This window comes from Fundulus heteroclitus, chromosome 7 (assembly GCF_011125445.2).
Source record: "Fundulus heteroclitus isolate FHET01 chromosome 7, MU-UCD_Fhet_4.1, whole genome shotgun sequence".
NCBI classification, from domain to species: Eukaryota; Metazoa; Chordata; class Actinopteri; order Cyprinodontiformes; family Fundulidae; genus Fundulus; species Fundulus heteroclitus.
In genome coordinates, this window is record NC_046367.1 from 9,748,536 (window position 1) to 9,758,668 (window position 10,133).

A 10,133-nucleotide genomic window follows, 5' to 3' on the forward strand; every position below is an offset into this window, starting at 1 on the left:
CACAAAGCCTTCTGGATGGACAAATGAAAATGCTCTTGTAAACATCCCACTATTGGAGGTGTATCTGGGTTTTTGTCTCACATCTCTTGCAATAAAGAAAAATAATTTGATGGTATTTTTGATTAAAGTTTTATCACTGATCAGCAATACCCAGTTCAAGAACCCTGGGTCCAGGTCTAGAGATAATTGACAACCTGTGAACTGGACCCTTTTGATTTTACAACAAACATAGGCCTTCCTAGCTCTGGTTCATCCGGTGTCCTCTGATGACCGTTGGGATGTTTCTGTAGCTATCCAAATCTCGACCATTCATTTACCCCAGCTGGAATTCACTGTCTGTCCAAGTCCCACGCCTGGCTGTACATGTCTGAGCACAAAGGTAGAATGACCGGAGACCAGATCACCTCAGACAAGTCTGGAGAAGAATCCAGAAAAAAAATCTGCTGATTTAGTCCCAATGAGCCCAGTGGACTCCATCATCCTTAAGTGGAAGAAGTAACGTTTTGTTTTTTGTTTTTTTGTGGAGATCGATGAAAGCCAATCCCATCCCTGCCCAGACATTTCAAGATTTAAGTCTGAGAAATGATTAAAAACAGAAGAAGAATGCAATGCAGCCAATTTGTAGAAGACGTTCTGACGTGAGGTTTTTACTGATAAAGTGATGAGAAATACAGTACAGTATATACAGTATTCACAGCAGTTAAGGCGACATTACAGGGACATTTCATGCGTGCTGTACAAAAATTTCACAAACTGTTACAAAAGGGCACGTTAACATCGAAAGTTCAACAAACCTGAAGATAAGTCACAGAAAAATACATTTGCTCCCTGTCAGAAAAAGTAGAAAAACTGAGTATACAGGCCGTTTCTGGACAGCATTAATACAAAAGAAGAGACTTTAAAAAAAAAAAAAAAAACACCCAAACTGCTCAACGTTCAGCAGGCACACATTAGATTGACTGGCATCAGAATTCTAGCCTAAACTCTGTCATCGGGTTGTATTAAAGGTGAATCCAGATTTTTTTCAGTTGCCAAAAACGCAGACTTACTAACACACAACTTTAAAGTGCAGAAACCCTGGGGGAAGATGTCGCTTTGGTTGTATTGCTTTTTTTTCCCCCCTTTGAAGCGCTGAGATGTGCCCAGAACTGTGGAAGACCCAACGAGAAAAGACAAAAGAAAAACTGCAGCTTTAAATGATGCAATCCCTTATTATCACCTAGATGTCCTGTTTGGGTATCAAGACGTCACTATGATCTGTTTGGTTAAAGTGAAACAGTTCGACACCCAGACTAAATGTCAGGAAGACCTCTTTCCCTCTGTTTAAAACCAAGGAGGAGAAACGAGACTGCAGAGCAGCGATTGCTAGTGCTGAAGATTTATGGGAATTTACTGATTTCTGTTCAGCTGAGCTGCCCGTAGTGTTGGAGTACGTTGAAATGATCGTTTACATCATACCTTGGTGGGAAAACAGCCGTTTCCAGGTGAAATATACAGTACGTCAACATAGTGATAAATATATGCAGGTCATTCTGCAATAAAAAAAATTAACGATAAAGAATGCTTGTATTGGCAACTTAATCCAACCAGTGGAAGACTTGTTTGTCTACTTTCTAAATTAAAAATGATTATTTTACTACTGAGTCTGGAAGTAGCTCAAGCTTTGGATAGCAAGCTGCAAACAAAAAAAAAAAAAAAAAAAAAAAAACTGCTGTTTGAGAATGTTAGTTTCTTTCTGGAGAAACTTTAGACAAAATGCTTTAAAGAGGCAGTACTCTAGTTTTTAACTGATGTTTGGTTTCCATGCAACTGCCAGCTAGACTGATTTGCTAACTTAAAAATCCTTTCAGTCCTCCTGTACTACTGACTGTCTCCCTGTAGAGGGCAGCCTTACATTTCTCTAAACTCTGCTCCGTTCCTGGGACAAACGGCAGCAGTGAGAAGACCGCAGGTCCTGTCTCATGGTGCTGGAGCTTTGCTGAAAGGTTCTAAAACCAACTCAATTCTCACAGATTCATCAGCTGCATATCTAGAACTCTGGAAGACAAATCTAGAACAGGGGTTGTTTTTTGGTTACTGCCCTGTTATAGAGAAGAACAAACTGACCAGGGTCAACCTGAGGCCACATGGCTGGGTGATGCACAATAATCTGAACTGAAGTGGGAAATTTTTTCCACCTGAACACAAAGGTTATCCTCACCCTGAATTTAAATACTTTTAAGACCGTGAGAGAGTGAGTCCCTTCAGCTGCTACCTCACTCAGGGAAACATGAGGTTTTCACACCGAATGCCCTTTCTAACACTACCGGGATTCGTACCCGGATCTCCTGTGTATACAGTCAAACCAGCACTGGGTTGTTCTCACCCCCAATACATGTTGTGCTCTCTGTAACACTCCTGCGTCTCATATACCAGAACTTCCTCCTTTTAACAATTCTCTAGTTGGGTTTTGGTGACATTAAATTTCACTTTATTTGCTCCCCACTACCTAGGGCTACATTCACACTGCAGGTCTTGATGCTCAGTTCCGATTTTTTTGTAGGTGGCCGTTCATACTTCTGTTAAATCCGACCATCATCATTCTGCTGTCCGAACGGTTCAAGACGGCAAAGCGACCCGCATGCGCAGATCACAGAAGGAGACGTCACACAGCAGCGCACTGCTTACCGAAGGAATGGTGAATGAACAACAAAAAACCTTGAAGAAAAAAAAAAAAAAAAACAACAACAAAAGAAAAACACAGATACCAGCCGGCAATCCTCCTTGTTATTATTACAAAGCTGTTGAGCAATGGGAGCCGACAATCTTAAGACCACATCATAGCAAGATCAAATAAATAAGAAAAAAACAGCACAGTCTTAGCAACGGTCTTCTATGGAGCGCTAACTGCTACGGTGTGTGGATGTAGTGAGAGACATGAGAGTGGGGTGAAAGACTGATAAAACGCGACATGAACGTTCAGACAGCGGACGCTTTAAAAAAAAAAAATCAGATACATATCCGAATTAGTACCACATATGGAAGTGGGACAAATCAGATTTTATTTTGGGCGGGGGTATAAAGATCGGAATTGGGCAGTACACACTGCCGTGTAAAAAGAGACATTTGGGTCGCATTTCCCTGCAGTGTGAACGTAGCCTAAGAATCTGCAGTAGAACAGAGTGATCGGCATTAACTTCAGCGCATGCTGCTTATTGTCTAAAGGTTAGTTTATGCGTGATGCACATATGTTCTGCACGGAAATGAGACACGTGGACACAATATCTGCAGTATTTATGCTCCGTGCAGCTTTTCCTCTGAAGTAGCATATCCTCCTGGACTCTAGAGGGCAACGTTGTACTCCTACGCCAAGTGTAGTACCCTCCACTAGTAGGCCTGTCACGATAAGCAATAAATCAATTAATTGCACGATAAATTTTAACTATGTGATTAATTAAAATAAGCACAATAATTTGTGTATGCATGCTCCCCCTGTGTTTCCCGCTCCCCTGTCCATAACAAAAGGTGTCAGTACGGTTCACCGGTATCTACTCACCCCTCCCTTGTCGTTTCCTCAGTGTAGGAGGAGTTAAATCTTGTGTCAGGTAGGGACATGCTCAAAGTTTAGCATGAGAGCTTCGTGGGGGAGAGCCAGAGACACGGCAGTGAGAAAAGAAAATAGAATTGGCGTCAAAGCCGAATACGACCGCTGCAGTGTGGGAGCAAGTAGAAAACACAGTTGTTTCCAACATTTTAAAGCTTCTTCCTTTCTGCCAAGAGTGACGGCAATTTCTATTCAGGGATTGTTAATTTATTGATCACGGTGATCTTTTTGGGTTGAATCACCAAGTTGTCCATATTTATGAACCTCCGCCAGAAGGAGCTCTTGCTCGCCCGCTATGTTTTTCTGCACTGGACCGGCCGCATGGTTAAGACTTTTCTTAGGTGTGCGGAGCAGAAACCTTTGGCCGCGCAGGGGGGCGTGGATGGGTCAAGCATAAACCAGGCTTGAAAGCCACTGAGGGCAAACACTCTTCGGTGTGGCTTCTGTTACAAAGTGACTCAAGAGTTAGCCATTTTCAGCATCGGTAAGCTGATTAGGATGAAGCATAAAACATTTAAGAAGCTATATAAACGCAAACCCTTTTTTACAACATGCTAAATGTGTCTCTGTAGTTCATTTAGACAGCATGAGACCCAGAGAGTGCCACACTTTCAGTAGCTAACAGGAAGGCTGAAAATATTACAGCAAAGCTGTTCTGTTTCATCCTTGTGAGCTTTCCACCTCAGTCTGATACAGTCTGAACATGCTGATACTGAATATTCATAAGTATGCTAGTGTTTTAGAAACGTAACACGGCTAATCGCTTGTATAAGATGTGAAATATCTAAATTTTAAAATATGAATTTTTAAATAACACCAATATCCTGTTATATAAATATTAACTGCTCATGGCAGGAGGGCTGGAAGGAATATTTTCAGGGCCTTTCTATATCACAGTTCTGAAAAAGAATCCGAAATTGGCAAAAACCCGAGACTGTTCTGTTTATTGCATCGCTAGTGATCAGTGGTGGACCTCAAGACAAAGCAAACCTTGAAAATAAGCTGGAAAAAACATTAGAACTGAGATGCAACCAAAGATGGTTGGTCCCTGCGGTAAAGGTCTAGGTTCTCTTCTCTGGGTTATTTGCCAGTTTGGTCAACACATTTTCATCTGCTGTGATAGTCAAGCGCACAGTACGTCATTGGTCAAAACACAGAACTGTCCCAAAATACGAACAATGAGCGGACAAAATAACAAGTGCACAAGTAATAATACAAAATCTGCATCTAGAGCCAGAGTGCAGCGTGAGAACAGCAGCTTTCGTGTCGGATGTCAGAAGTATGTTTCTGAAAGGGTTCTGGAAGAGATTCTGCATTTGTTTGTTTAAGTGTGAACGGGTTTTAGTCTCAGTTATCTTCAAAATGACCCCATCTGGTTGTTCCAAGTCCAGGACGTGAGACATCTTACCATTCTACGAAACGTTCTGGTCAACTTAAAATCATTGACTCCCAGTTTAGGCCTGATGCTGCTGTTCTAAGAACCCGATGGGGGAAAGAAGGCCTCAGCCTTGTTAAACACAGGGAACTGAAGAGAAACACTGAAATATTAAATGAGTACAGCAGAACTACAGTAATGCTGAGCACTCAATCCCTTGTCCTGGCTTCTAAATGAACAAGTACTCATCTTACTACAGAGATCAATGAGGGCCAAGAAGTGTCTTCTGCCCCTTCAAAGCATCCATTTGTGCCAGGTCTGCAATGCAACATCACGCCAAAGCCAAAGGCCACACACACAAGAAAAACACTGCTGACGAAGCACGCTGTGTAATGAGGCATCAACAGTGCAGTAAACCAAGCCCACCCTGAGTCACACAGTCTGTAATCTCACACAGCAACAACTCCGGCCTGAAGAGGAAACACCCAGTTTCACCCCCCCCCCCCCCCACACACACACACACACACCCACACATACCCACCCACACAAACACACACCCACACACAGCCTCTTAGCACAGTCAGCAGGCCGCAGGAACGCTTTGCTACATTAACTCCAAATTTGCTTCGTCCAGCTGTGAGAAAAGAATAAGACGTTTTGTTCTCAGAGTTTTTCAAACTCAAAACTAAAATTATTTAAATCTTCTAAAAACACTTCAGCAGTCCAGGCCCACACGAGAAGCACAATGATTAGCTTACTCCTCAACTTGCGTCTAAGTATCAGATATCCATGACTCTTCGAGTGTACCATGGACGCTGATGGACTGATGGAGGGCTTGAGGAGCCCAGAGCTGCAGCCGTGAATGACAGAAGGGCGGACCTCCAAGGGCCGACTCAGTTGTACAACACCTTGTAGAAATATTCACACCCCTGGAGCTTTTCCACATTTCGTCAGAGGGCTGAATCTGTAGTCAAATAGAAAGTGAAACTGAAAAGCTGATGCATAAGGGTAGTCTAAATTTGTCCCAATGTCATTGCAGCAACTCCTCAGTAGTTAGTATGCCCCCACATGCCTGACAACGTTGGACCACCTTGTGAGAGAACAGACGGTGTCCTGGTGTCTCCTCCCAGATCCTGACCAGGACATCTCTGAGCTCCTGGTCAGTCTGAGGTGTAACCCGGAGTCAGACGGACCTAAACATGATGTTCCAGAGATGCTCTATTGGATTCAGGTCAGGGGAGCCTAGAGGCCAGTCAATGGCATCAATTCCTTCCTCCTCCAGGACCGCCTGCATCCGTTTGACACATGAGGTCGGGCATCATCATGCATCAGGACGGACCAGGACCCACTGCACCAGCAATAAGATCTAACAATGGGTCTAAGGATTTGTAGCGATACCCGAAGGCAGTCAGGGGGCCCATCGTTTATCCTGTACAGGTCTGTGTGTATCCCTCCATGGAGATGCCTCCCCAGACCAACGCCAACCCACCACCAACATTGTTACTGCTTAAACACTGCTGCAGGCAGCCTTATGTTCACCACAGCTTCTCCAGACCCCTTCACGTCTGTCCCACGAGAGTAAACCTGCTCTCATCTGTGAGAACAGGGCACCAGTGCCAATTCTGGTGTTCTTTGGCAAAAGCCAGCAGAACCCCACGGTGCTGGGCAGTGAGCATAGGGCCCACTAGAGGACGTCAGGCCCTGAGCCCCCCCCCCCCCCGAAGTTTGTTTCTAATGGGTTGGTCAGGCATGTTCACACCAGGGGCCCATTGGAGGTGACTTTGTAGAGCTCTGGCAGAACTCATCCTGTTCCTCTTTGCACAAAAGAGCAGATACCAGTCCTGCTGATGGGTTTAGAAGCTCCGATGGTTCTGGCACGTACTAATGTACTATCGTGGTGGAATTGGACTACCTGTGTAACCCTCTGCAGGGTACATGTATCGCCTCACGCTACCAAGTAGTGACACCGACCCTGGTCAAATACTAAACTTGTCAAAAGCCGTCAAAAAACAAGAGGGAATAATGTCTTTGGCCTCCACCTGCAGAACCATTCCTGTTTTTGGGGTTGCCTCATTGTTGCCCATGTATGAAAAAGGTGAAAAACAAAGTCATGCATTTGTATTCAACCCTTGTTATGCTTACAGGGCTAAATAAAATCCTGCACAACCACTGACCCTCAACTCAAGAGGATTATTAGTAAATTGGCAATTGTCCACCTGAACTGACAGAAGCATAAGGAGTCCTGTTTGCAGTTTGTCACGAGCCTCCTAGGAGATACAGCACACGTGTGGAAGAAGCTGCTCTGTTAAGATGAGACCAAAACTGAACTCTGTGGTGTACATTAAAAAAAGTACACAGTATGTGACAGAAAACTGACATCACCCAGAACATACCACCCCCACATGCTGGGGGAATAGCTTATTTCCCTCTGGCTTTACTTTGCATCTAATCTGACTGCGCTTGAGCTTTATTGCAAAGAAGAACGGGGTGAATTATCAAAAATCAGCCTCTATGCGAAGCTGGAGGGACATATCCTCAAAGACCAATCAACCAAACTGAAGAACAGGAAGACGACCAAGGGGTGTGAATCCTTTTCTAAGGCTCTGTAAAGGTGCTGTTGAACTTCTAATTCTGTTGACCCTTCAGTCCTCCATGCACACCTTTAGTTCTGTCTCCATAAATGTTATTTCCTGTTAACACCATACATATTTTGGGACGTTAAACAAACAGCATCTGACACAAAACACATTGACAAAACATCTGAGCCATTTCCACTAATCCAACGCCCAGATTAGTGTTCCCACAGAGACGGTTATGGACAGATATACACCCGCATCAGGGACTCCACACACGGCCGCAGTTCAACTTTAGAAAATATACACACTTATTGCCAAAATATATTAGAGAAAAATAGCTTTGGCCTATTTCTGTCTGACTCTGTACAACAACTCAAGCCTCTGTTTTTCTGCTTCTCTTTATATTATAAATATCTTCAGGTTTAAATAGAGCTAGATAAAAGCCGTCTCCCTCCGTCATAAGACTTTAGTATTTTGGTTTGATTCTCTTCAAGGAACTGAGAGCAAAACACTGAAACGAGGCTCAGTAGAAAAACAACTAAATATATCTGTACACGGTGAAAAGACCAAGGGCTTTCAATGATGTGTGCATAGACGGTGGCATCGACTGAGGCGACTGAAATACTCAGAATAAATGGGAAAAAGTCTAAATATGTCTGAGAATGATGAATACATGGTAGAGTTTTTAAAAAACAACTTTTGAGACGTTTAGAGCCAAAAGCAGGCAGAAAAAAAAAGGGGGGGGGGGGGCAAAGCTGTGATCATAAAGGATGAAATTCCTAATTTCACCTGATTTGGCATCAGTATCTGAAGGGTGTCTGAAATGTTCCCAATCTCTGCATTTGTCATTAAAGGAAGAAAAAAAACTTTTATAAATACATTTTTGGCATCTTTTTTATGGCTTTTCTCATAAAAGAGCATGGTATTCTCTAATTATTCAAGTGCAACATGGATTTCCTTTCTCTTTTTCATCGCTTCATCATAATATTTCAACAGATGGAACCAGCCAGTGTAAAAATGTCCATGATCTCGTTTAAAATGTTAAAACATGCAGCTGTAATTCGGCCCTTTAGCTGATCACAGTAAAAAAAAATTAAAAATAGACCCCACTCTCATGAGTTGGAGTGGGAAAAAAGTAACCTGCAGCAGGCCGACTGCTCATCTTCGACCCGCCTTGCTGCGTGATCCTGGCTTCCGTTTTCTCACTTAGTAAATGAATCCCCTCCTGCTGGGATTAGTTCCCTTTCTGCACCCTGACGGGAAATCAAAGTGCCGAGTTACTGCGAAACCACGCAGATGTGCGCCGTGGCGTCCGCGCGAAGCCATGTCAGTTCAGTTCCGTGCTCCGCCGCTCACACCAGGAGCGGGGGTTTGGAGGAGGCCTCGTCCACCAGGGCCTGCACCGTGACGCACACCTTCATCAGGCCTTTCTCCTCCAGGATGTGGTGAGGGAGACACAGTTTGTCCTGGGAGTCGGAGACAAGGAAGGATGGAAGGAAGGAGAGGAGATGGGAGAGAGAAGGAAAAAAAAAAGAGTGCAGGAGCAGATGCAGAAGGAGAGACAAAGGCAGCACAGGATTTAGACACAATGCTTGTAAACAGAACAAGTCTGTGTAGAACTTGTGAAGCTTTCTATGTCAGGTCTCTTGTTTTCTGCTGTGCAGTAAAAAAGTTTCTGTTTTGGCTATTTTTTCACTTAAACGTTTGACATACATAACCTGAGTAAGTTTAAAGTTAAGTTTTCAAATGATGATTTCCTTTAAAAAGTTCTCCAAACTAATTTGTCCCTATGGTCCCCAAACCTACCAACAGAGCCTCCCTAGGCAGCAACAACAGCCATCAAGCATTCGATCAGCGGTCATGGGCCTTTAACGTCTGCTCTTCCTTCCAAAATGATTCCAGTTCAGCCACGTTAGTGGGCTGTTGAGCCTCTCTAAGATCAAGCCACAGAAAACTAAAACCATTTGGTGCTCAGAGCTGTGCAGAAGAGGACTTGCTGGTGTTCTTTAGACCGTTGTCCCACTGCATAGATGAATGTGACAACTGACTCATCTTCAAGACTTTCTAAAAGAGAGCTGAATTCAAGGTTCCACCAGTTACTGCGAGTTGTCCCGGTCTTGACCCGAAGCAGAAAAGCAGCCCCAGAGCAGGGTGATGCTCTTTTTTTCTACAATAGTGTTAGTTTTACATCAGATGGCGACAGGAAGCACACCTTCCACCAAATGGTTTCACTTTGGTCTCATCAGTCCACAGAGTATTTCACCTAAACGTTTGGGGATCATCAGAGATTAGTTTTAGAAATGTTCAGATGGTCTTTGGTCAGCAGTAGCTTTAGCCATGGAACTCTCCCATAGATCAATTTATATCCACCATTTTGCTTAGTGTTTATCACCTACCTATTTACCTATTGTTACCATATTTCCTCCGTTCGTAGATAATAGCTTGGTGATTGGAGCAGGATGTTATTTTTGGAGATCTTTTAGCCTATGTCAAGTTCTTGCAGGTTATATATACATTTTCACATAAGGTTATGTGGATTTTCATGGTTTTTATTTTTCCTTAATGAATGAAATCAATTTGAAAACTGCTTCTGTTCTAC

General features: G+C 43.4%; 1 protein-coding gene across 2 annotated transcripts in view; it reads right to left on the minus strand.

The window, feature by feature from the left end:
- Nucleotides 1-8,624: 8,624 nt before the first annotated feature.
- The window catches only part of lrch1 (leucine-rich repeats and calponin homology (CH) domain containing 1), a 104,079-nt gene continuing 102,570 nt past the window's right edge, over nucleotides 8,625-10,133 (minus strand). For both annotated transcript variants that reach the window (XM_012853077.3, XM_012853075.3), the window contains one exon: nucleotides 8,625-9,000. In XM_012853077.3, coding sequence (XP_012708531.2) covers nucleotides 8,887-9,000 — 114 coding nt within the window. In that variant the 3' untranslated portion in view covers nucleotides 8,625-8,886. The remainder of the gene's footprint in view (nucleotides 9,001-10,133) is intronic.